This window comes from Eutrigla gurnardus (genome assembly GCF_963514095.1).
Source record: "Eutrigla gurnardus genome assembly, chromosome: 8".
NCBI classification, from domain to species: Eukaryota; Metazoa; Chordata; class Actinopteri; order Perciformes; family Triglidae; genus Eutrigla; species Eutrigla gurnardus.
In genome coordinates, this window is record NC_139922.1 from 16,918,188 (window position 1) to 16,944,727 (window position 26,540).

The 26,540-nt window shown below is 41.1% G+C and overlaps 2 protein-coding genes across 2 annotated transcripts; one reads left to right on the forward strand and one right to left on the reverse strand.

Moving 5' to 3' along the window:
• Positions 1–7,891: 7,891 nt before the first annotated feature.
• errfi1b (ERBB receptor feedback inhibitor 1b) lies at positions 7,892–16,112 on the forward strand. Its single transcript, XM_084014657.1, has 4 exons — positions 7,892–8,057; positions 12,052–12,204; positions 12,821–12,900; positions 13,905–16,112. Exons 2-4 carry the CDS (start codon positions 12,158–12,160, stop codon positions 14,897–14,899), a joined length of 1,122 nt encoding a protein of 373 aa, XP_083870783.1. The 5' UTR covers positions 7,892–8,057; positions 12,052–12,157; the 3' UTR covers positions 14,900–16,112.
• Positions 16,113–16,683: 571 nt separating this feature from the next.
• Positions 16,684–26,029, reverse strand: emc1 (ER membrane protein complex subunit 1). Its single transcript, XM_084016456.1, has 22 exons — positions 25,888–26,029; positions 25,311–25,438; positions 25,150–25,215; positions 24,899–24,992; positions 24,681–24,809; positions 24,039–24,165; positions 23,776–23,925; positions 23,401–23,568; positions 23,004–23,075; positions 22,739–22,837; positions 22,495–22,591; positions 21,841–21,957; positions 20,644–20,843; positions 20,378–20,527; positions 20,090–20,251; positions 19,849–19,968; positions 19,365–19,502; positions 18,813–18,986; positions 18,471–18,681; positions 18,302–18,386; positions 18,089–18,218; positions 16,684–17,647 (listed from the first exon to the last, which is right to left on the reverse strand). The coding sequence occupies exons 1-22, from the start codon at positions 25,977–25,979 to the stop codon at positions 17,468–17,470; spliced, it is 2,889 nt and encodes a 962-aa protein (XP_083872582.1). The 5' UTR covers positions 25,980–26,029; the 3' UTR covers positions 16,684–17,467.
• Between the last annotated feature and the right edge of the window lie 511 nt (positions 26,030–26,540).

The following is a 26,540-nucleotide window of genomic DNA, read 5'->3' on the forward strand; positions in this document are numbered from 1 at the left end:
CATTGAAGCTTCACATCATATGATGTCCAAATAAACATAAATATCACAATATATAAATATTATATTATTATAAATAAAGCATAAAGTAACATACATCTTGGATACCAGGGGCTCAGTGTGAAGTAGTTTATGGCAGCAGAGAGCTTTGTCACGCATTAGTCCAGCAGTAACATCTTTTACACACAGGGTGTCACTAGTTCATTTGATTAGAAGTCAACACATTTGGATTGAAAACGCAAGCCTGGAGTGGTTTGTTGCATTTAATAGTCTGAGATTTAAGACTAGAAAATGTCAAAATATTAGAGCCAATAATGATGAAGTTTGGAACAAGAACTGTCCACAACACACAAGAGAAAGCAAGAAACATCGGGAAATAGCTTGGCAGCCTTTGACATTTCACACTTTATGGGAACAGCAGGATGAAAGAACTTCCTTCACAGATTGCTGAAACTAAAAACTATTAAATAATATTTAGATCCCTTCAAATGTTTGACATAGTTTGGGCACAGGATGTATGGTAGCGAAACACATTTTATGTTCAAAGTACAAGATTTATAGTCACATTTTCTATGATCAGTGTCCTGGTTGTTGCATGCAATGGACTTTAGGTCGAAAACAACCTCAAAGTTGCTGTCAAAAAAAAAAAGTCTTGTTCCATGTTGCTCCTCTCTTTGATGTACTGAGCAACATGCTGGGCTGGTCCATCAGCATCCTCTGTCTTTCCTGGCTGTTCACACTAAGCGTAGCCATAAATATATAAAAACAAACATGTTTGTGGATGTATTATACTTCACCTTCATGAATCTAAGATGCAAAGATAAAGAATAGTCTCGTAAAAAGTAAGCTGTATAACTTGAGCAAATCAAGTCTGCTCATATTTCTTGTTTGTTAACACAATGAATCATTTAATGATTTCCTCCATTAGACATTGCACCTTTAAGCCTTGCCAATCAACCTCAGCTAGCATGTCAAAATAAAACATCTTATTTCCTGTATCAGATGAGTAACACTATGAATATGCACTCTAACTTAACAATTGTGCACAGTGGGTCACAAGAAATGCAAATACCAGATTTAGCGTGCTGGTTCACCTGGCATTGAAGGCTTCAGTGTGTTTAGTCACCAGCTTACGAATATCCTTGCAAATTGCGTGCAGCTCCTGGATGACATAACACTGTGATGAGTTAACTGTCTACAATCTCCAAATACGACCCCAGATAATACTCCTTCACTGGCCATCCCACATCAGAACATCTCCACTATCAACAGCCAAGTCCTGTCTGGCACTAGTCCCAAAACTCTCCAGCATTGGGGATGGTGATTAATCTTCAGCTACAAAAATAATTCAATCAAAACGGGGAAAAAAAAAAAGATTTCAAGAGCTACAAGTCTTACTTGTACCTTTTCCAGACACGAATGAACATTTAGGAACAGTTTCTTCTCCGCCTGCAGTGTCTCAGCTCCTCTCTCAACACTCTATTCTTCGTCATCATATCGAGGTATTTGAGACCCTAGAGTAGAAACATATCTTAATAATGTGTGTTTAATAGAGTGTGAAAATCAAATGTTATCTCTGTGCAACACTAACACTGTGCAGTTTGTGTTATTAAGCAGGCATTGTCTTGGACAACACTCATTTGAGTCCAGTGGTTAAAAAAACTCTGAGAGACTCTGAATAAACTGCGTAAAAGCTCTTCACATTCATCCTGAAGCCTCTGATTACACACAGACACACACTCCGGAAAAATATTTTTTCACTTCAACCATTCTGACTAAATGAGGTGATCTCTAACTCAAAACTTACATCATTGGTGTAAAGGGTCGCCATAGAGGTCAGTGGCAATGGGGACATTTTGTGATTGACTTTATTTTTTACGAAACTTTATGAAGTTTGTTGCAGAGAAATGAGAAATTTCAGGCAAAATAATGTTTCACTTTAATGTAAAGGGGAGGGGGGCAAAAAACGTGGTTTTGTTGGAAGTCTATGGTACACATTTTGGCCTTAACAGTACCAGTATAACAAAAACATCCCACACAGTCAAAATACAGTGGATATGGATGAAACTCAAAAATATCAAAAGTCATTCAAAAACACTCTTCCGGACCTAATTTTTATCGCTAGGGAACAATCACAGCCAAAGTTATTGCAATAAATGCACCCCCAACTACACACATTTCCCTTAACCGTACCTAAGGGTTAAACACGGTTTTGTAGGAAGGCTTGCCGTGCATCACGGATATGCTGCCAGTTTAAGAGAAATTAGCACTTCTTTTTTGACCAGGTTCACCTCACTTAATGCTCAACTTGCTTTTTTGTTTTTACTGAAACCATTGTAAAGATTTTGTCAAGGATGCTCTAAATTTGTTACAGCAGACAAAAAGAACTGGTGCTTAATGGTTTTGTCATCAGTTTTATTGTAATACTTTCTTTGAACAAGTGAATACTGGTGAACAAGTAATTACAGTTTGAGCTCAGCATTACTCACCTTATGTCACACTCTTGTAAAACAGCTCTACTCTTTTATCAGGGTATATCACATTCCAGCATGGAGGGAGGTGTCCTTCGTAATTATCCTCTGAACATAATAATGTCAACAACAGCACACACCATTCTTGGACCTTGCAACACATCTAGGGTGACTAATTCTGGAGCGTGTCCCAGAGTCCATACTCCCAGAAGGGTCACGTTGTGTTGATGGTTGGACTGACACAGTTATAAGACTAATGTGGCAAGAAGGGTGTGTAAAGAAAAACTGGAGAAATTACGTAATGACTGAATCACAAAAATGAAAAAAAAACTTGACCTGCTGCCAGGATGGGATTACAGCAGTGGTGTGCATAGGCACTCCTTCAGGCAAAGCTTCATTTTCCATTTGATGTAATCTGCTTGAACAAACCACAAAAATGTGGTTTATGGTCAAATGAAACCAAAATGAATAATGTCAAGTTGAAATGTTCTTTTTTTCCCAGAGTAATAAAGATCAACCTGAAGGAGTTCCCTTATGTCTCTAAGCGGTTTTGTCCTCACAAGTACTGAACACACACACACACACACACACACACACACACACAATATGCCAGATAGACTGGCGACGTGCTCTTGGAGACGAGTTTGCAAACCGAGTCAGCAGCTGCATTTTTGAGTGACTCAACCAATCCACCACAGAGCCCTGCCGTTTCTCAGAGCCGTGCCCTCAACGCTCCCTCACACACAGGCGCACACTGCCTACGTTTTCCCAGCCTGTGACCTCACCACAGCATCACTTCCTCACACTTTACTAGGATATTCCCAATATATATAGCCAATAGCAACATAGAAATATTTTCCCAAAGAAACTCAACTCAGTAGTCAATAGTATATTTTATGGGGAATACCCCCCCCCCCAATAATAATACAGACTGATGCTCTGGCAGGTGATATGGTGGATTTTCTGCAGAGCTGATAATCCTGTGACCATCCGAGGCATTTACTGCAGGAATCAGTCGCGTTGCCACAAAAACACCCCTAAGTTGTGCTTTTTACTTTTCTCCATCTCTGCCTGCTTTCAATCAATAATATCTGCTGGAGGGCTTTACGGTCACACTCTGCGTTATTCTCCTTTACAAGACAGGCGTCTATGAACGAGGAAGTGGAGGAGGAAAGGAAAGAGGGGAGCAGTAAACTGTAAAACATGGTGCAGTCTGCCTCTGCCAGTGACTCAACAGGATATGATGGAGCGGGAGTAAGTTACGTAGGTGAGAGGAGGAAAGGGAGGAGGGTGGGAGAGAGAGAGAGAGAGAGAGAGATGAGAGATACAGTGACGGAAAAAGAAAGATTGACTTTGTCATGCCTCAAGACTCTGAGCTATGTTGTGGGGAAAGGCACACTAAGAGATGTTTTTTTAGGAAATCTGTGGGCCGTGAATACCCAGATGGCCCTGTCATTTCTCTGCCACACACACACACACACACACACACACACACATGCGATTAATAATCAGCAGTTGAACAACAATATTACCAAATTTGACTATTTTCCGTTCTCCAGGTGACCCTGTATTTCATGTGGTGATTCAAAAAGACTTTGACCTTTAAACAAGTTGTGAGCACTGCAAGGACAAGCAAATATTGACTGTCTGCCTGTCACATGATGGGTAACCTTGTGTGAAAGTCTAGAGTTGCCACAGAGGAACGAAATAATGTAAAAAATAAAAGTCAAATCACTAATTTCCACTGATTGTCTTAATGAACTGGGGATCAGCTTCGCAGGGCGGCGGATGACCTCCTGCTGGGCCTGCAGACACTCTGCCCACATTGAGGCCTGATATCACGGGAAGCTGCCCCGGCCTGCAGTCCTGCATCCTGGGCAAAGAATCACTCTTTTCATGCCATTCATTGAAACCATCACCATGAAATCGGATGTCACAGGGTTTAAATCACTTTAATCCTGCCACTTCCTCTCAGCTCTTTGCCCGCTGGCTGTTTTGTTTTTCTCTGTCGGCACCCTGAGGGGGAAAGTATTTTACACATAAGGCTGTGTGTTTGTGTGTATCTTAACCCATAAATTACTCTTAGCTCCATTTTCTTAAGGGGACACCATAGCAGCCTATAAAGCTATATATTTGTGTAATTTGTGTCAATCAATTTAGCATCTGCGCGGGATAGATTTCCCAGAAAGTATTTTCTTTTGGCCCTCAGTTCAGTTCCTGAGCAACCCAACAATCAAAACGCAGCACAAACATCATTCTTCATTCTCCTCTTCCTCTCGGTGGCTGCTCTTTGATAACTGAGCTGTCTCCTCACAGGATGAGGTCAAAGGCCGTGATGTAAAGCCCACTCAGACATTCGAGGAGCCCGACTCTTCCCCGACGCCTTCAACTTGTCAGACCTCACCGCAGATCCACTCAATTAGAGAAGATTAAACAAAGGGTGTGTTTTTCAAATCATACAGAAAGTCTGAACGAATGTTCCTGATTCATGACTTTTCTAAATGTATCCCCTTTGGCTAAAACCAATGCTTAAAAAGTATGTGTAGACCACCTCTGGCAGTCTAGAAGAAAAACTTCAAACATGACTGTTACATGTGAGACTGAAGGAAGTGGTGGGTGGGAACAAAGAGGTGCAGTTTATTATTTTTTCATAATTTCTCACTGGTTTTACGCAATGGCAGCCTGGAATTAAATGCTCCTTGTTTCCACTCTGGTGCTAGATTATAGAGTTAACTGTGACGTCCTTACACACGTAGCAGTTAGAGCTGAGACATTTCTACCTCGTTTACATCCAATGAACAACTCTTTTATTTGTTACACCCACTGACATTGATCCAACACAGGTTGAATGGCGGTTGAGAGGAATGTGAAACTCAAACATAAGACAGGTCGACTTTGAAACCAGCAGCACGCTTGTCTGTCTGCCGTCTGTACCGGGGCTCTAATTACTATTACATGTTTGTACACAGCTGGTTCCTCTATAAGAGAATTCCCCGCGTCACCGTGTCAGCACATCAACCTACACAGATGTGTTTACCATAGAACAAGTATGTTAACACCTACTTACTTCATATTCCAGCTTGCAACGTTATTAAACGAGCCGTTTATCTTCTGAGATATTTCTCATTTCAGGGTTTTTTTTCTGCACGTTGAAACATGCCCATGCAGCTTGATATTTCTGGAATTATTATTGCAGTTTTTTTTGGTCTTGAATTGAATTGAGCCCATAAACAGAACACATCATAAACAGAAGGCCTTGATTTGAGGTCTTTAATTCTGCAGCATGAGGGAGTTCCTTCAGAGCAATCCATCACGTCTTTGAAAGAAGCAAAAAAAGAAAAAAGAAAAGGGGGGGGGGGGGGGGGGGTACAGATGTGGGAGGTGGGCTTCTGACTGCACTGACAGCTGTGAGGGACGGAGTTCTCTCAGAGCAGGAAATGACTTGACCTCCCCTGTGGGAGACTGGCCCACCCCGACAGCAACCCCCACAGCTTTGAGCATCCTGGGTCGCCACAAGCGCCCACAAAGGGCCTCGGAGCAGCAGCAGAGCACAAAGATCTGCGGGTCCCGGTGGCTCAAAGTCGAAATGTGGATGCTGCTGTGTCGCCTCTACGTATCCAACATAGAACAAATCAGACCAAGACAGTTAAATGGGCCGAGATCATTAAGATGCAAGTTGCATCATTGCTCTTTCGAGACAAAGCCTCACGTTTGTCGAGTGCGACGTGACAACCGACAGCAGCTTCACCTCTTTATGTCACACACACACACACACACACACACACACACACACACACACACACACACACACACACACACACACACACACACACACACATACACGTGATATCAGTCACTTCATTGCACAACAGGAAGTTGATCAAACAGTTTATTTGCTTAAACGTATGAGTGTTTCTTTAAGCAAACAAGTGATGTGGGTGGAAGAGAGACAGTCGATTGCAGCACATCACACGTGGTGTATTTATTTTGTGGGTTTATGATCTGTACAACAGCTATATAGGTTTAAGGCACTCCTTAATATGACATATGACCCTACATGGATTTTTATTAGGAGTAATAAAACCGTGGAAAAGATTTAGGACAGAAGCAGGGGATGCCATGGGGACCTTTGGCATCCCTCCCACTGTTACGAGGTGGTTATTTTATTCGGCACAATATTTAATGTTTATTTGCCTGAGGATTTATTTGTTACCACAGTGAAAAGATCACTTGGTAGTCTGTTGGAAGACTGTAGGCTCAGCGTGGTCTGGACTCTGATAATAAGGAGAATGGCCTGCGCTCACTTATTTTGTGATTTTCTAGTAAATTACCTCCCGTATTGTCCTACTGCCTCTCTCCGCGTGGGCAAAGACAAACACAGACAGTGAACTCCTATGTGACATCCAGGCTTCAAAACAAGTCCTCATCCACCAGATCTGGGCTGCCAATCTTGTACTTGTTCATCACTCGTATACTGTACTCTCGCCAAAAGCCACCCACACGCTCTCTCCCACACAGGTCAGGCCAAAATTGTTTACTGCTTTATGAAGGGCAATTTCCCATACACTCATCACACAAGGCAAATAAAATGATTATTATTATAATTTTGGGCGTTTCTGTTTTGATTTGACCCACGGTTGCTTTTCATAGGGGAAACATGGTTTGCAACAATAGAACTCCAGCTGCTTATAGTTATTATCATAAATTAAATGCTAAGGGTGCTCAATGATGAAGCATTTCTGCTATATTAAGAGTTTTGATGTCTAAAAAAATCCTTAAAAAAGGAGTGCCTTACACCTCTGGACTTATTTGAACTGAACAGGGTGACACATCTTCGTTGTGGAGGCTGTATTCACACCTGAGGTCAAAATCCTGGATGTAAAGTAAAAAACATAGCAGCTAATGTTATATCAAAATAAAATTATTTGATTTGAATTATTATTGCTAATGGAAATCAGCTCAGACAGAAACTCCAGATGCAGCCATCATTATGTCATGAAGTAGAACAATCATAGAATTCAAATATGTGGGTTTGTGATTTAGATTGTTTGTCAAAATAGAGATGTTTTGAATCGTTTATGTACTGCTTGGTTTAATCCAGGCCATAATAAGTGATTATTATTGTTAAAAGTGGTGAATTAAATAAAAAATGTCCCTCTGAAAATAAATAGTAGAATTAATGTTTCAAGTATTCTAAAGTAGAAAAGAAATAAATAAAGCCATAAATGATTCTCCACCTCCGCTGGTTACTAATCCATGGGCTTTTCCTACTGGTTGGTTTGCGCTAATGGTTTTCATCTTTTCGGGGAATTGTTCCCCTTTAAGGCGGACTTGGGTGGAGCTCCAGTCAGGCGCTCGGGGTGCAGGATGCGTTTATAAGGAGATGTGGAAACCCGCGTCACGCTGACACGACGGGTCTCACCTCCTCCCGGTGTTGTTGATAGAGGAGGGATGTTGCACATGGTTTAGTTTGGACAGAGACCGCCTCCTACGACCGTCGTACCGTGGACTGGCTCACATTGGACAGGAGCAAGTCGACCGACCCGGCTTTACGTGATGGACGAGTAACGTTAGTCTGCTTCTTTCGTGGTAAGACTTCCTTTCCTTTTAACTATCATAAACAATACGTCATTTGATGAAACAAACGCACAAACAAACTGCGACTTAAAGGAAAATTCAACTGTGAGCAGTGTTTGATGTGATTGGCTGGCTCGCTCATTTTAAACTCACAAAGCGACACTGGGTTGTAACTGAAGTCCTCGCGACGAACCGGGAGACGCGACGGCCGTTCAAAGTCACCGTAACGCGTGTTGTTCCGGTATGAGAGGCCGCTCGGTTGAACTGTGTCGACATAGCGGGTCTGTGTGGGTGTTTTGTCTGTGAGCAGCGGGGCAGGCTGCTCTCTTGACCCGCTGTACGGTTTCTTGATGTCCGGCCGAGTGAAGTCCCATCTGGGGATGGGTGAGTCCTGGACCGCCTGTCCCGTCCCTGGGCGGCCGCTAGTGGGCGCTGAAAGTCAGTGCCAAAAGTTGTGTCTATTAAAATATACGATATGTAGGCTGTATGTACCTGTTGATCCATATTAAGAAGCTATAGACTGTGTGTTGTAGTCAGCAACAAAGCCCAGTTAATTAGACTGATCTAAAATTCTATAAACTTGGGAAAATATGGACTATTGTTAACAGTTTTTAATTGTTGCTTCACCAAATGATTGCCTCCCCAACACATTCATGAATGGCTTCCTCAGCTTATGTGGAACATTTGAAAGCTGGATATAAATTTGTTGGAGGAAAGGTTTAAATAGTTAATGTATAAATGTAATAATATTTAATACACACACATTAATTCTATTCAAAGATTCAGATTTGAAGGTTTATATTTCATATATGCATACAATAATATGTGCTGGTAAATGCAGGGTGGCATCACAAGGAACTCGAAAAATAAACTATAAAAATGCATAGGCTTATGTGTAGTTGCTAACGGGTATATTGGTCGTGTTGGTGTGTGCATATTGGGCTGAACAATCTTTCTGGTTAATAAAAATATAAATAAAAATAATTGAAAGTTTATTAGAGAATTTCAAAAATCTAAAATGTATTTATGTCACGGCTGTGAAGTAAATTAAAATCAAATGCTTTGGATGCTCAAAAAATTAAGAATCAATGTTTTTGCAAATGATGACATTAATTGTTCAACCTAGAAACTGCACTTTACAACCACATGCTACGTTTACCCTGCCAGCAGAATCAACAGCAAGTTGTGAACAGGTGATGCAAAGCACATATCGCCCGCAACATAATTTGATTATCTGTAAAGGTCCAGTCGGAGAATGGCCTGTTGCCTGAAAGAAGTGAGGTGGGGCCAGCCAAGGACAACACATCAAAGCTCCTGCATGAGTCGAGAACAAACTGTTTTTCAGCCTCTCCGCTTCTCCTTTTAACGGTGCCAACATGCACAATTCTCTTGCAGGGGATTTGCGGCTCAGGCTCATACCTTGGCCACGTCTGCTTGTCTCCATGGCGTATCTTCAGCCCTAACCTCATGGGAGAGTTCACTTGTATTTTCAGGCTTGCTTCACTGTGCACCAAAGTGACACAAAGCCCCATTCATGCCTGAGAGTGGCTCCATTCATGGACACTGAGTACTTGCCGGTAGAATTCATAATTGTTCAGCGTCTTCCATCTCCGAGGATCACTGGCGGAAATGACGTCACAGTCGGTTGTTTTAAGGATGACATAAATATTCAAATAGACGCATGGCTCGCTGTTTTGTTTGTCGTGGGTTTCGGGTTACGTTATGCATGCTCTGCATTGTTTGTATCCCACATCGGCCCTGGGCCTTTCAGTGACATGAAACAAAGCAAGACTTTGAAGAATAAGATTGCAGGGTGATAGTAAAGTCGAGAACTTGCGTCGCCCTCTGGTCGAGTAGGAGTGAGTTACTAATTAGTGGTTTGCAGGTGAATAGCTGCATGGTTCAATTCTAGAGACAGGACCCTACAATTGTAGTGCATTTTCCATTCAATCTTTACATTTTATTTTGAAAGGTAGCCATTTACCGTACGAGATTAAGGGCCTGGGAACAACTTTATTATATGGTTTGAAGCATGAAACATTTTTTTCAGTTTTTCATAAGGTAAAGTAGTTCATTTTACAAAAAAAAAAGTGGATTTGCAAAATAGATATTTTTTAATAAAAACTTAATGGCACATTCAAGTTTGTACAACAATGTGGATTGAAGTTGCCCATTTTATTGCTGTTTATGTTTGAAGAGTCAGGGCCTCAGGGTGCTGAGCAGCACCCCGGCTTTGCTTGTCGTCAGGGCAACAGTGTAGAGACTTTACTCAGTGTTAAACCCGTTCAGTCGTCAAATGGACTGTTTAACATAACCTTTAAACTTCCACTTGTGTGTAACACATAGGAAGCAAGGTAAATGTTTCCCCTTCAATATAAAAGCAAATTAATTTATTGTTTTAATGGAATTTCAGCCGATACGTCTGATGATGTGCGGACTAGGGATGGCATATATGCGTATCGGTATCCATCAAAACAAGAAGTTTATTATTATTATCAGCGTCATTATAAGTAAGTTCGACGTTGATGCATCTCTAAGAGTGACCATCAGTTGACTCAGAATATGTGTTCATCTCCACTTAACATTGATATTAGTTGGTATGTTTCGTATCAGGAGAAAGGAAGCTGCCTTCATGTATGGAGTTAAATGTTAGAATAATGAGCATCTGTGTAAAGGAACGTCGACACATTTCCCCCATTATTCTGCAGATGGTGACATATTTCACACAATGCCTGAGATCCTTTTTCTTTTGTCACTACTTTCATATAGACATGTATTATTACGTGTGACTCGTAGGTGTAGGTTTGTCATCCAGTGTCTCTGGAATGCTGCACAATTAGCCCCTGTTGTAAGAGTGGATACTGCCGGGTTTCATGGTCACAGAGAGGAAGGAGGGCGAGGAGTGCTGCTGCCCTCCCACATCTGACCCAGAGGTTGTGCAACAGCCCGTACATCAGACAAATGGCTTTAAGCTGAAACCACAAGGAGACACGCATGGTGGCTGCAAGAGCAGACTGAAGTAATTCACTGGGCTTTTGATGTGACTGTTGTTTCTTAGAAGCTCATCTAAAACGATGCAGTGTTCCAGGAATGTAAGTCGCTATTTACTGTACCGAGTAAATACACACTTTTTCTATGTGGGCTGCTCTTTTTCAGAGTGAGTAATGTCTGGACAGAATAACGAGCAGTCTATGAGTTATGATATTCGTGCTGTATTAATAATATTGCTTCACCCACAGGTGATATGTGTTTTTCAAGCCTTGATGTATTTGTTCTAGAGCGTGTGTCCTTTGACCTGCCTGGTAGGATGAGTGTGTGCAGCTGGTGGTGCTGGATGGGGTTGTGCTCCAGATGTTCACCGTTTATGTGCCCTGTTCACGGTCGTTTCACACTCAACGAAGGTGTGAGTGGAACAAATAGAGTGATGTAACGCAAAAGTTCAAATGTAGAGGATTCGTTTTTTTAAAAAGCCTAATTCTTTACACACCTGCTACAACAAGTAGTGAATGTGAAAGCAAATTTCTTTTCTGTAACCGAGGGAGATTATTGCCAGGTGAATTGCATAACCAGAGACTGGACAATATGAACATTTCATTATGCTGGCCAAAATAATTGTTCCCAATAAAATCCAGATAGTCATCAAAATATGCTAAACCCATTAAATTGGCATGAAAACACATTGGAATCTCTTTACTTTTTGTTAAGAAGCTAATTTATTGCATCACAAATAAGAAGCACATCTTTTTTTAGTGAAAAATAATGAGTATGATCATAAGGTCTCCCTGTTTAAATAAAGGATAGATAAAAAATGTTTAAATGTATTTTTGTATCCTGTATTCTTTTTTAAAAATCAGGCTCTGTTTTTCATGTCTCCACCATGATAATGAGCTAGATAGCTTTTTCAGGTCAGTTGTGATGATAATGGAAATTCATCACAATCAACTTACTGTGAGTGTTTATTTGATCCCTAACCGCTAAACACGTCTCTGTTCTCTCTCTCCAACAGTTTTCTGCTGTCTAGAATGACGCTGTGATGGCTTTGATGGCGCCGACTTGTGTTCAGATACCAAACAGACCTTCATGCTATTTAAGAACACACTTTCTGCCACGACATGGCCGGAAGTCAGAATAACTACTGGGGTCAACATGACCCGAACAGGTACGCAAACATCACTCTGATACTGATGGAAGCAAAATGTCAGTTTGTGGGCAATAGCAATATCATATAATATCATATAATATAATAGCAATATCATATAATATAATATAATAGCAATATAATATAAAAGCAATATCTGACCTATTCATATTAAATACTAATGAAATACTTCAAACTACCAACAATGGATTTTAGCCAAGAACAGACACATTTTTCCTAACAATGTGTACAACAGACAACACCTTCACCATCACTATTAGACCCGTAACACTGTATAAAGTAACGGGACACATCTTTGCAAAGTAGGGATTCCCTCATCAACCATATGATGCTGTAGATACAGAGTAGACGTTATTAGTAAAATATAGGTATGTAAAGGTAGAGCAGGTCAATAAAGAGCAAATACACTTGAAGAAAATGTCTCAGAGAAGATGTCCAGCAACCTACAATGCGGTACAACGTAAACGCATGAAGGAGAACAGAAAAGCATGTTAAAGCATATGTCATGCTTGTTATTTCCCATATATAATGACTTACTCATGACAGGTTATGTGTAGGAATGATTTACACACATGCACAGCTCTGTACGGATTTCTCAACCTCCCTTGCTTTGCAGAGAGTGTTTTGGCCTGAGTTCTGACGTGGAACAGAACCTGCTGGAGCTTCGACAACAGCAAGTGGCCAAGGAATTTAACTGTGAGTCTTTTTGCATTATTATTGTATTTCTTATGATCATTATAACATTCATATGAATCTATAATTATTGATAATGGCAGGAGGTTGAAAATGAATTGCTGTTTTTATTCTGCTTTAGACTGAGATTAGAATTAACTGTTGAACCTTGAGATAGAAAGGAGCATACTGTATGTTCAAACACAGTACACATGATTATCAGTTATCTGTGAAATTGAATTCAAATAAACAAAACTGATAACTTTTGACTTTTGAAAATGTCAGATATATTTTTGTAATCTTTTCTTTTTTAAATGAATCATTTTTAATTGTTGTGAAACACTTTAAGGTTTTGACAAGTAATATAAAAGTGATTTTATACTAAATACGTACATTTTCTTGACATTAGCATTATTTAAAAATGAGGATCTCTTTGTCTGTCTGGATGAACTCGAGTTGAAAGCCAGTTTGGGGAATAAAACAGCACGTAGACGGGGTTTAGGTGAGTTTGTCATCACTGGACTGAGCTGTGTAGCAGAGGACAGCAGGGTGAAGGAGGAGGGGAAGCTATTGCTCCCTGGTCACCAGCTGTTCCTGCAGTCTGGGACACGTCGGATGTTTCCACAGAGAAGGTTATGGGAAGCTCCGTTAGCAGATAATGGCGATTCCTGTGTTAATCAGGGTGTTGTGGCTGATGTTTGACGAAGAGGGTGATAGGTTAAGCGGTTGTTTTCAACATGTTGTGAACTCCTGTTTCCTGTAAGATACCTTCAGCAAAACAGGAGGGTGGTGTTTTTTTTTTAAGTAGAGTGGGCAGCCCACTCCCCCTGGTATGTTTTCCCTCCTACACCATCACTACACTCCAGTTAACCTTTTTCTCTCATTGGAAGTTGTTTTCCATGTTTCTTCCTCGGCGAAGGAAATGACAGTGATTCCAAAAACCTTGTCTAAAAAAGCAATGGTTACAGCTCAATTTAGGATTTCATGAAGACATCTGTGTGATACCTGATTGTTTTTTCATTTCCCAGGCAACATCTCCCTCGCCCAGACTCCTTTCTACTCTGATACGTACCGCCTAGTGTCTAGTAACTTACTACGCCCCCATGAGGGAGACCAGGTTGTCCCTTCTTCCCAGAGACGGACTGTGTTTGGGGGCCCCCAGAGAGAAGCAAAACCCTTGCCGCCTCTTCCTGACCCTGAGGAGCTCATGTCTGATGAGGCAGCCGATAGTGAGGTGGAGTTTTTTACCAGTGACCGGCGTCGCCTTTTGCCTAAAAGCTGCCCCAAGGCCATGTGCAGGGGCAGGAACAGAGACGGTGGCCAAGTGAATTACGCTTACCAGGAGAGCTCGTTGCGGGCCGGTGGTGCCGGGGCTCGCTCCGTGGCTTTCTCTTGGCCAAGCAGAGAGGACAGAACCAGCAGGTTTTGGGCACCAGCTCCCCAGAGAGAAGACCGGCAGCATGGGGCGTCAACAGCCGGGGATACTCTTTGTAGCAAACAACCAGACCAACACCAATCATCCAGGCTCTGGTTTCCCTGTGCGGGCCCTGCTTCCCAGCCTCTCCAAAGCAGCACAACCTGCCCCACTGACAGGCCTCTGATCCCTCCCCGCATCCCCATCCCGCCAAAGCCTCCCGCTCTCTCAAAGACCATGTGCACCAGTGAGGAAGACAAGCCTCCCAAAATCCCTCCAAGGGTCCCCTTAGTTCCACCCTGCCCACCACGTACCCCGAGCCCCAAAAGCCTTCCGATTTATATCAACGGCGTGATGCCTGCCACACAGAGTTTTGCTGCTAACCCAAAATATGTGAGTAAGGCATTACAGAGACAGCAGAGTGAAAGGGCGCCACCTGCAGCCCAGTTTTCACCCTGCATCGTTCCCATTTTGAAGGATGGCAGACAGGCCAGCGCGACACACTACATCCTGCTGCCGCCGGGCCGACCAGCGTTCTCAGACCGACGGGAAAGACTTCTGAGTGAACCGGCCAGGATGGGAAGCAGCAGCGTCTGGCAGAACAGATAGAAAGCCTTGTTTATGTCACTGTCTGAAACTTGATGAGTACGAAACTGTGACTGACGGCACTAATAAGCATGTGATGCCTAACATGTTGGTGTTATTTTCAACGACTGGTGTATTTCCAGATCACGTATGTCACACAACACTGTGATGTTTTTGTCTGTTTTTAACTGAACATCTTACCGGTCAGTATTTGAGCAATGAAACGTTGTAACATTCCAGTATTTTCAACAATAGTGGAGAAATGTTCATATAACCATTTTCAATTTGCCGTTTTCTCAGAGGGAACATGTCTGATCACTCATTAATTTTAATTTTCATATCGCTAATACTCTATTTCTTACAAGAGAGCAAGTAATTACTGTATGTACAAGCTGGGCTTGTACCAAACTGTTCACCCCATGTGCCTTTTTTTTATGACAATGCTGCTTGAAGTCTTAAGTATGATTTATTGATAGATTTAATGCTTTTCTGAATCATTCTCACATACAGATTTACGGTAAATTCAACAATGAACAATGTGGAATAAGAATGACACATCCAGAACATGCTTTGAACTAAAGTGAAACGTGATCAAACTCTTAACTTGTGTTTCAGTGTTAACGCCTTTAACAGGCTTTTCATGACAGCTACATCCTACCTGCAAAATACCCTTTGAGCATCGACTCTTGCGTCATATTATTAAGTTGAATTTATCGAGTGGAAGCTTCTGTGATCTGAATACAAATTAGAGAGCTGCAGAACACATGACTGAAACCTGCATCCACCCTGAAATTAATTGACAGGTCTTTTAATGCATATGAAGTACAAAAGTCAACAACTCTGTTTTTTCCATCAGTAGTGTTTGTATCCACAGGAGTAAAAGAAGTCTTAATTTTCAGTTATGGTCAGTTAGCAAGCTATTAGTCATTATGATGATTTGTTTTCATGATGTATGTGCATTTAGCTTGAACAGTCTATGGTCAAGAAAGTAGAGATTGGGCCTGTAATGATTCTTTATCTGTGTGTGGGCATGGGAGTTAAGTTACGTTCAGGTTTACGCTGTCGAGGTGCAGACCCCTCCGTCGACGGCCTTTGTTACATCAGCAGGTTGGAAGTTCTCATGAAGATTCCGTGTCAGATTTGGTCCAAGCAAATGCTGTTTGTAAGTTCATCGTGTTGTTTGTGTCAAAAGTAAATCATTGTAATTTTAAAAAGATCTATTTATAGAAATAAAATAACTTATTCATTCTATGATAGGCTCAATGTCCCTTTTCTGCACTAGAACGACATAAACTAGTGGATTTTTTATTTATTTTTTTGGTTGGTCTGTTTTTTGACATTCAATCCATGAAACTAAAGCCGTTCTTTGAAAAAGAGGAAACATATCACTTCTTTATTTTGCCAGTGCACATATTTGTAGAAAAACTTCCAACATACTAAATTCAACTGACTGTAAATGTTTCCCTGCTGCTATGAGATAAACACATTGTAATGCTGACAACAAGAAACGAGTAGCAATCAGCATTTACTTCTAACATCTACTTAATGTTATTATTGTCCAAATGCCAAGTGTCTGGGCTTTTAGCCAATTTAACTGGTTGGCATACCAATAAACACAGTTGTGAAAATGTATTACAACCTAGAGTAAGTACATGTTAATGCATCCTTACTTAAAGGAATCATGCATCTAGATCACTTAAGAGTTAAATAAGCATCTATACAACTAAACAGTACCAGTGCCGTCTTCTATGAAGAATACATATTTGGGCTCTCTGAGAAACAGTCAAGAAAGAACAATTAAACTGGAGTTCTGAGACAAAATTTAATGGAGCATCAACAGTAGCTGATAGTGGATCAAAACTGCTCACACACGTATGAGCTGCAGGACGATTGATGTACATAAAATAAAGGCTACTGATGGCGTGTAGTGGTAACAGCAGTGCTTTTGGTGGGAGAGTCTTCAGGAAAGCGCAAATAACCATTTCTTGTCCATTCTGGATCATCCACCCACACAGTCCATTTGCCATCAAATCAAATAGCGTTTGGGTTTTTCTGCAGGCTAAAAAGTATCAAATCATGCAAATGTGTTGCATGTCTTCTGCGTCTATTATCTGACCTCCACATATATTATCACTCTCCATTAGAGCTGTCTAATGAAGCAGAAATGTTAACGTTCAAACATAATCTTGAAAAAAAAAGAAGAAAAAAAAAAGAAATTGCTTAGTATCTAACTTTCACATATTTGGGAATTTTCAAACTCCACAATTTATTAAATTAAACTTCCATTCATTTGTAATTAATTGGGTGTTAAACATTTAATCAAAACAACATGGCACAAAAAAAAACAGTTATTCTACTATGAAAGTATTCCTTGTGCTTGCAAAATAAGTTAAAAAATAAACACATTAAAAACCTCTACTAATCCTCCTATCACCCCCACCCCCGCCGCCCCCCCTCACCCCTGCAGTTCCTTATGGGCCTTATTGATCTCTGGCCTGTGTTCTTCTACAGGCATGGCCTCAGCCGTCTCCTCGGGCTGAGGTCCTTTGTGCAGCCTCGCGGCTGCAAGAGATGGGATTTTGACGATCAATTTTATCGCCAGGCCCGGTTGAGCAGTTTGACTTCTGCCAGGCGTTTGCTGATCATGGTGGCGAAGAAAAGGGCGAACAGAACGCTACTGATCAGCATGTAGTCATAGTCGTCTTTCAGGACATCAAACTGCTTTGAGGGATAGACGCGTGTCTGGTAGATGTCGAGACCGTATGCCACCACCTAGAAGGGAACAAATATTTATTTTATGGCCATTTTAGAGATGAATATCAGTATTAAAAAATACAAGATGTAAGAGTTTACATGTGTAGTCACTAGGAAGTATAAAATACAAAATGCATTGTGCTGTCAGTGTTTTAAACTAATGATAAATGCATAAATATATTTTCCTAATTAGAATGACTTTATCATCCTGAAGTCATCCACATGCCAGTTATTGATTACTATATAACTTTAAATATATCAATGAACTACTGGCACTACAGGCAAAGAGAAGTTGATAAAGATTTTAGAAGATAAACACCTCAAATGCTGAATAGGGAAGTTAAATTGTGACACACGGTGGCAGTTTGAGAATACATTTTTTTCCTCCACACAACATCATTTTGTCAACAACGACTCCTCAGTAATCATCATATGCAAGTATTGTTAGGGCAGACTCACCAGGCAGGTTGACTCCAGTCCAGAGGGGGCAGTGTAAATTCCTTGCACTCTTGATACAGTCTGATTGTAGTTGATGAACCACTCTGAACGAATCAGAAGCTCTGGTGCGTACGGTATCAGGTTCTCTTCCCTGGAGATCAAGTGAACAAGTTAAACAGACGGACGGGTCAAAACACAAAAGTCCAGAAAACTAAACGTGACTGGGGGACGCACCGGCTTTGCTCCGTTACTATTTCTGGCCTCCGAGGGTCAAGGAACATCTTGGGTAATGACAAAATCCCTCCAGATGGCAAGCCAACTGTGACGAAGAAAACCAAAAGGTGGGTTACACTTAAGCATTAATACACTGACGCCCATAAGTCTGGATCTCGTGGAAACTTACTGAGCAGATGGCGGCTGGTGATGCCCTTCTCGGTCAGCGTGGCCTCCATGGTAGAAATGGCGGAGGGGAAAATGTACGACTGCTGAAGCACCTGGGGAGCATGTGGCCGATCCAGTGAGCTGAACACGGTGCTGTTGTAGAGCTCCATCCCTTCATACAGTTCGATTACAGAGAACTCGTTCCTGCGAGACTTGGTGCTCCAGTATTCGTACTGTGGGGTCAAACAGAGGCACATTCGGATCACTGTTACTTTTACATTACATTTTTAATACAGCTGCAGAGAGCTGATAAACAATACAAAAATAATCTTTAAGAGCAACGTTATCCATCAGTAATACTCACCACCACCCAGTTTTCAGAGTGCACAACATGCACCGGTCCTTTGGCCTTTCTCTGAACAGCTTCGTGGATGATGCGACCCGTCACGCCATCAATCAGGAGAATCCCGATAAAGCTTCGCTCCTGGTGCAAGTCTGTGCTCTCGGTCACCACAGCCAGTAGATTGGGGTTCAGGTACTGCAAGGAATAAGATGAAATACAATTCAGCATCTTAATCAAAGTTGAGAAATGCACGTGCAAACAACTGGACTACTTTCTGCAATATGCCAAATACAAACGATTATGAGACCAAAAGTAGAATATTTGATAGTTCACACAGGAACTACACTGTGTGTAGAAGAAAATAGAGTTTGTTATTATTCAGAGTCGGTGGAGGACAGAGGATATGATTCACTGGGGAAACAGTGACAAGAGGTATAGTATTTCTTCAAAAGATGGGTTTTCAGCCTACATCAGAAGACTGCGTTTCTGATTCAAATGAGCGAGAAAAGACGACTAAAATCCAGCACCAATGTGAGCAATTCTATCCTTTTCACGGTTTCAGGGGAAGCCTACCTTATAGAGGACACTGCGGTCTCCCATCACTCTGCCCTGGGAGTGCACATGCTCGTTGGGCCTTTTCCCTTTGACCGAGACAATCTTCTGTACCTCGGTCGGCATGAGGATCTCCCAGATCAACTCGGTCGACAAGTCCTGAGTGCACAAAAACATCCAGATTAGTTATTTTTGTCATTCACCTTATCGTTTCATGGTAGCTCCTTTAAATCTAAAACAGTATCATTTCATAATTTCAATATTTTCACATTATTTTGTCTGCTTGTGTAATGCTCCATTGAATCTAACTAAAAAGTATTTGCTATGTAAAAACAGGGCTGGGCATCATCTTTCAATAGAATCATCAATAGAAGAATGTCTTATAAATTAGGAGTAACAAGCACATACTAAGTCAAATGTCTCAGAACATTTTAATTGATAAGAATTCTGCTTATGGGAATACTCAACGTTTGAAGGAATTCAGGGGAAAAAAAGGTTCACTTGCCGTTCGTAGCCTGTAGCCAGAAAGTCTCCCGTGGCTGGAGTCAACAAGATAAAAGAATATGGATGAGGCCATCTCCTGGAGCTGCTGGAGAACATTCTTTGTAGACGGAAAAGCAGACACCTGTGGAATAACAACAGAAGACCTGTGTTGGCCTGATGCGCATGGACACGTGACTCATGTCTGTATCTCTATGAGTTAATGTTGATCTGGCGAGTGAGTAGGTTAACAGTTTGCCACCGACCTTGTACTGATCGTCAACAAGGAGTAGGACCTTAGCATAGTCCTGGTCCATGACAGGCAGCATGAGGGACTGAAGGATTGGCTGAGATAGAGCAGGTGGGATGATGTGACTCTTCTTTCCAAAGATGGGATTAAATACATGGAGTGTGGCCAGGCCTGTATCCTTTTTGAAAAAAAACAAAACAAAAAGTATAAATACAACACTTCTACAGTTGTGCCAATGTTTTCCTTTCAAGTGCTGGCAACTGCACAAATCTCTTCCAACCACAGAGCTCTGGTTATGAGGTACCTTGTCTTTGATGAGCAGTGTGCACTGTGGAGGATGAGGGAAGTGTGCAGTGGTCCGCTGCACCATTAGTTTGAAGGCTGAATTAGATGGGATGTTGTCCAGGTAGTGCCTCCATAAAATACTGCCAGTCTTGCTGTCGATACCAAAGAGCTTAACAGAAATAAGCAAAAGGAAAAATTAGATGGGAGTCTATTTATTAGTGTGTAATTTCTCTTAAGGCCTGCCTGACCAGAGACAGTACCACCATGAAGGGTTAAGCTTTGTACCTTCCCAGATGCAGTAACCATAACCATCATCTTCTGCAGGTTGAACTCGTCTCTGGAGAGGGTCTCAATGGTCACGTCATTTTTGACTTGACTACGAGGCTGCCGTGCATCGTAGAACAGCTTCCAGAGGTGGGCGATCCAGGCCTGCAGCAAGATGAGCTGAGAGGAGAGCCTCTTCAGGACCATGGACATCAGGCCGTCTAGACAAATAGCAGATCACAGATGCTGCTTTATGACTTTTATTGGATTGTTATTGTGGGAATGTTATTGCAGGCAAATCACAGGTGTACCTTATACTAGGGCTTCGCAATCATTTGTAACTTAAGGCACACTTCGGATTGTTAAAACATTTCCGAGGACCACCTTCCCAAATAAATGAGAAAATAACGTAACATGACCAAAATAAAAGGAGAAAAATGTGGGCTGTAAATATTGTGTTATGCCACTGTTAGCTGTATTGACCATAATAAATATTCTGCTTATCACCTGCCACTGTCGGCAATTATAAATCCAAATTAATAGGGTCATATTTGAGGCGTTGTGAATGGTGTGGTCATATTGAAATAGAACATGTCATTGAAAATATACTTTTAAATTTGACCTTTTTTGTTTGCATGAATTCTTGAGCACATTTAGATATAAAAAAGTTATAGCTTTGTAAATTGCCCCCAAATCTAACCAGCGGGCAGGCCCTTAGTGGCCATCAGACAATTGGCCCTTACTAGCTGGCGCTCTGAGGCCCACCAGTGGTTGAGAACAGCCGCCTTATAACAATAACATGGATACGGCAATGGATTTCCTTTCAACAATAAGATATCCTAACCTTTAGACCCATGAATACAGTTTTGTTGAAGGACAGCAGAGAATAGTGTTACCTTGAATAGCTGAATCCAAGTGAAGCAATAAAGAAAACAGGAAAAAGACAAAAGAAAGTGAAGCAAATAGCAACAAAGCAAACACACCCAAGACATCTGCCTTACCAGGCCACCAAACCAGTTGCAACTACAAGTTTGTAAAAAATATCAGGAGTTAGGATCAGGAGTTACACAGCTGTTTTGAGTTTCTCAGACTACTAAAATGGAGTGAAGATCTCAGATAACAGATAAAACACTGCATATTGAATATCCAAGCAGAGATTAGTACTTAAAAGGTGGACAGAAAGGGAAATACACAAAGGGATTCTGGTTTGACATTTACCAGCCTTTTTGCCAAACTCTCCTTCCAGCTCTGCCTGCGTTCCTGTGAGGGGCAGATCCACCATTTCCATTGTCACCACATCTGACAGGGCTTCCTCTCTTGTCCACATTACACGCCCTGGAAAACAAGACTCATCACTGTTGTGCAATCATTCAATCCACTTTACACGTCGTGCAACAGTACGCGGTTTAGGTTGATGCTTTCTGTGGATTACGACATGAAGCATTTCTTCTACCCTTGTGGAAAGAACATGATGATGTGTGCATTAGGAAAAATGAGAGCCTGTTTGTGCTCCACACAGTGGTCAGATGTTGGCAGGATTTATGATGATTAAGAAGTGGAATGCTGGTGAGCCTGTATAAAACTAACACGGTCTAGTCTCATGCTTAATAAAAGGCAAAAGCTAAAAAGGTGTGTTTTTGTGGGATCTGGCCCAATAAAATTCCTGAAAAAAAGGCACATTTTATTACAATGATCAAGAATTTAAAACATTTAGACTTTGGCGCACCTCACTGGTAGAATAAACAACAAAAAACTGCACCATGGCAAACAGCAGCGCACACACATACCTCGGATAACATTATTCAGCACAGACTGACAAAGCAGAGCAGTCTTTCCAACACTAACAACGCTTTCTGTTTTTGCCATCCATACCTGGCTGTTGTATAAAAGTGAGCGTGTGGTCTTCTGTCTGCACCATGACCCTGTAGCCAACCGAGTCGTCTTTCTTAAGGAATGCTTGCACATGCAGCTGGAAGACAGAATAAAAAGTGTATTATTAAAAAAAAAGGAAACACGGCACGATCAATCATTATAAACTAAAGGTGAAGTAAATTGGTGAAGCCGTGCAGATATCAATCATGCTGGAGAATCACTGGCAAGACATTAAGAGCTTCACCTTCTCTGGTTTTCCACCATTAGGATCCATGTTAAAGATCAGTGTTGTGTCGAGAAGTCTGCGTCCGGTTTCTGCACTAAAGAGGTTAAGACTGCAAGCCTATAGGGAAGAAAAAGGACATGTACAAACACACATAAAGCACACAAAGAGACAACTAAGTGTGTCCTAAGTCTGCTAATATAGTGGACGTAGTTTTCAAAGAGATCACAATGGCAAAAAACACACAAAAAACAAGTCTGAATGTAATGCTTTCACAAGAACTCACAGTTATATTCTTGGGCGTCATGACAGCAGCAACAGTCTTCTCTCCTGTAGTCGCAAATGAAACCAGCATGGCCTAAGAAGGAAGACAAATTAGTCCATTTTTTTAAAATACCGTGCTTTGTAAGGTTTTCAGTTTAATCTGATATAAAACAGTGAGAAGTGGGTGATCTGTGTTTGAGAGGCAGAAAAAACCTTCTCTGTTATTATAACATACAAAAATTACTTTCAAGTTACTACTACGTAAAAGTATGTTAAATTAAAGCCATCTAACTAAAGCTTTTATCAAGAGCGACTGACAGTACGTGATTGCCATATTAGAATAAGCGAATGTTTTTTTAGATGGCAGAATCTTGAGCATGCATGAGAGGAAAGTGAGAGGTAGAGAAACAGTTACTTACAGGCTTGAAATCCCTCAGTGTAACTATCTGGCCATCGTTGAGCTGGAGAAGCAGGTGGTGTTCAGGCCCGAGCTGAAGGAAGAATTCTGACAGAGGTGGGTGAGCTGAATTGGGTTGGGTGGACACCAGTACTGGCTGAAAGCCGGGGGTGACTTCAACTCCCAGTGTCTGAAAGAAAACAAAAGGTGGCATACTGTTAAAAAAAATGGTGAAATGCATTCACACATAGAAGATGAGGGAGGTATAAAGAAACATAGTCTCATTGTGTAGGAAGGGACATGCAAAGAAATGAGAGAAAATGGTGACCTATATACAAACCGGACAATATGGCAATTTTATGAAATTAAAAGGATTTGATCTTATTCTGGTGGGTACCTGCAGGGGGATCTGGGTCATCTGTGCCTGCACGTGCAGGTCAAGCATGTACAGGGATACAGTTGTAGAGTCCACGCATGTTAACATCCCCTGGCCGATCACTGCACAGTTGGCATTTATGTTGGACAGCCACGGAGCTTCGACTGTGATCTGAGGACAACATGAGTTTGTGTTTTGATTTTCCTAAGCATTATAATTAAGTGAATATAATTAATATATTGACATTCTACACAACATTTATATTCTGCTAGAATCGGGATTACCTGCTTGATTATCTCTCCATCTTCCAAACTATAAGCAACAATTGCAATATGGGAATGGGGAACGATGCCCAGTGCATACACTTCCCCATTTCCACCAGAATACACGGACTGGTAATCCACGGTTTCACTGTTGAGATAAAAAAGACAGACAGTTATACAATGTTTGTAATGGCAACATGGTTTGTAAACACAAAGCATTTGAGCCTTCATGCACAAGCCACTAATCCAAGTTTAGGGTGTGTAGCTATGACCTTGATTTGTGACATAACAACTAGCTTGGAGCCAAATGGGGTCCAGTATGAAGCATTTGTATATGTGATGTGGAAACTTGAAAACCTCCAGGTTACATATGCTGAGAGTGGACGTCTCAGTAAAGTTGGAGACATCTTGTGTCCAGCACTTACATTTTTTTTAAACAAACAATATTTGCAGATTCATAGAAGAGTATTAGATGTAATTTTGAGAATTTCTATAGAGGTATTGTAACGATAAGACACAAAATATTATTCAGAGTATTTTAATATGTCCTCAAACATTTCTGCAGAGGATGTTTGATTTCAGGGGAGTCAGGCTTATAGTAAAAGTACATAGACATAGGTTCCAATGTTGACCCAATAACATTAAAAAAACACGTCCACTTGCCTTTCTGGGAGATTCTCTATCCATTTTTGATGACCATTAGAAAGGTAGTGGAGGGAGATAGCAGTTTTCTTCAAAACCGCCACATGTTTCACAGTGTCCTGCTGTCCAACTAAACATGCCGACTGGAAACTAAAAATCGGGACAAACGCAGTTAACAACATATAATCAAAATAAAGACAAATCTAGAATTAACAACAGCCAATCAAGGAGGTAATGACCTGCCGGAGTCCAGCACAATCTCCCAATTCAAACCACCAACATTTATCTCCCAGGAGCGCAGCAGACGGCCATTACCAACCACCAGAATCGCATCTAGGAGACAAGAACAGTTTAAAGAGTTATCTGCTGTCAGTAGGGAAACTGAAGAGGTCAAAACTCCAGCAGCACTTGTAGTTTATAGAATGGTATATTGAAAGACAATAGGGGAACTAAAAGATCTGTAAGCTCAACTGCAAAGACAAAAAATCACCTTGTCCGTGTTGCAGAAGGGCGTCAATGTTACCCTCTGGCCCAGTCTTATCCACATGTCGCCAGACTGTAACAGACATTGAATAAATATACAAACATAAACACGCAAAGTACAAATGAGAAGCCATCTTTCTGTCCTTGGCCCGAATACAAAATACTCACGAAGTTCTCCGGTCCTGGTGTTGACTGAAGCAAAAACATTGTTCTCTGTTGCCAGGAGCACCTTTTTGGATGACTGCACGTGTGTGTCGAAATGGGAAAAGCGAACTTTTCCAACATATTGCTGTCTCCTGTGAGACAACAAACAAGATCAACAACCTGGTAGAGAATTATAGCTGAACCCTATGACAAAAAGGTGCATCCCTTATGACAAACTGCTCTTTTTTTCTTTGTTAAAAAAGATGAAAATATTGGTGGACGGTACGATGGCCGATTGGTTAAAATGCTTTGCAAATGTTCAAATCAAACACATTTACTATAACTAATTGGGCTTGCTAGATCATAGGTTCCCTAAAGGAAAATCAAAACTTGTAAACGAGCAAAAATAACCTGCAACAACATAGCAAGATGTACATTATTATATTGTTTTTAATGTGTTTGGCCTATTCTCTCATACAAAGTCCACCTCAAACACCGGGTCGCAGCTAGAGGCTGTGACAGGTGTTAGCATTAGCATTTCATCATTAAAACGTGGCTCTAAATAGCACATATATTCGACTGCTCTCTAGATTCGTCTTACCAGTCAAATTTCCCAACTTGATCCTCAAATACAGCATCGATGGTGCTGCATAAAAGGATACATTTCAGGCACAACAGAATTAGCTTTGCCATTGCAGCAGCAGGGTTAGCTTGCTCTTCAAGAGCAGAAGGAAGGAAGTCATTTTTCGACTTCCTCCTTCTAGACTGAAAGGTGCTGCCCCCTACAGGATAGAAAGGCACACAGCTTCAATAAATGTAACGTTCATGAAGTGATCACAAATAATACATTTAATGGTTTTTACTTTCACGTGTCCACAAAAGTTCACATAACGGAAAATAACGTTGTGATAGTTACAAGTAATGCATTTACCATTTTTGTACAAACAACAAACAACTGTCCATTTCAGATTTCTGTCCAATCATCTAAACACACACATTGGTCCAGAGGAGTATCTTATTAATTTACAGGAATGTGAGAATATCTACGATTGTACCTACTATCTTATTTAATCAAACAATTGTAGAATAAAAAACACAGTGTAGGTCATGGGGAACAATGCAATCCAAATGAAAATAATTAATATTCTAAATAAGTGACCTGTATGAGGTATTTTTTATTATCAGTTTGTGGCATTAAATGTAATGGAATAAGGCATTGTTATATTTTCATGTACAAATTTGTGAATTTCATGG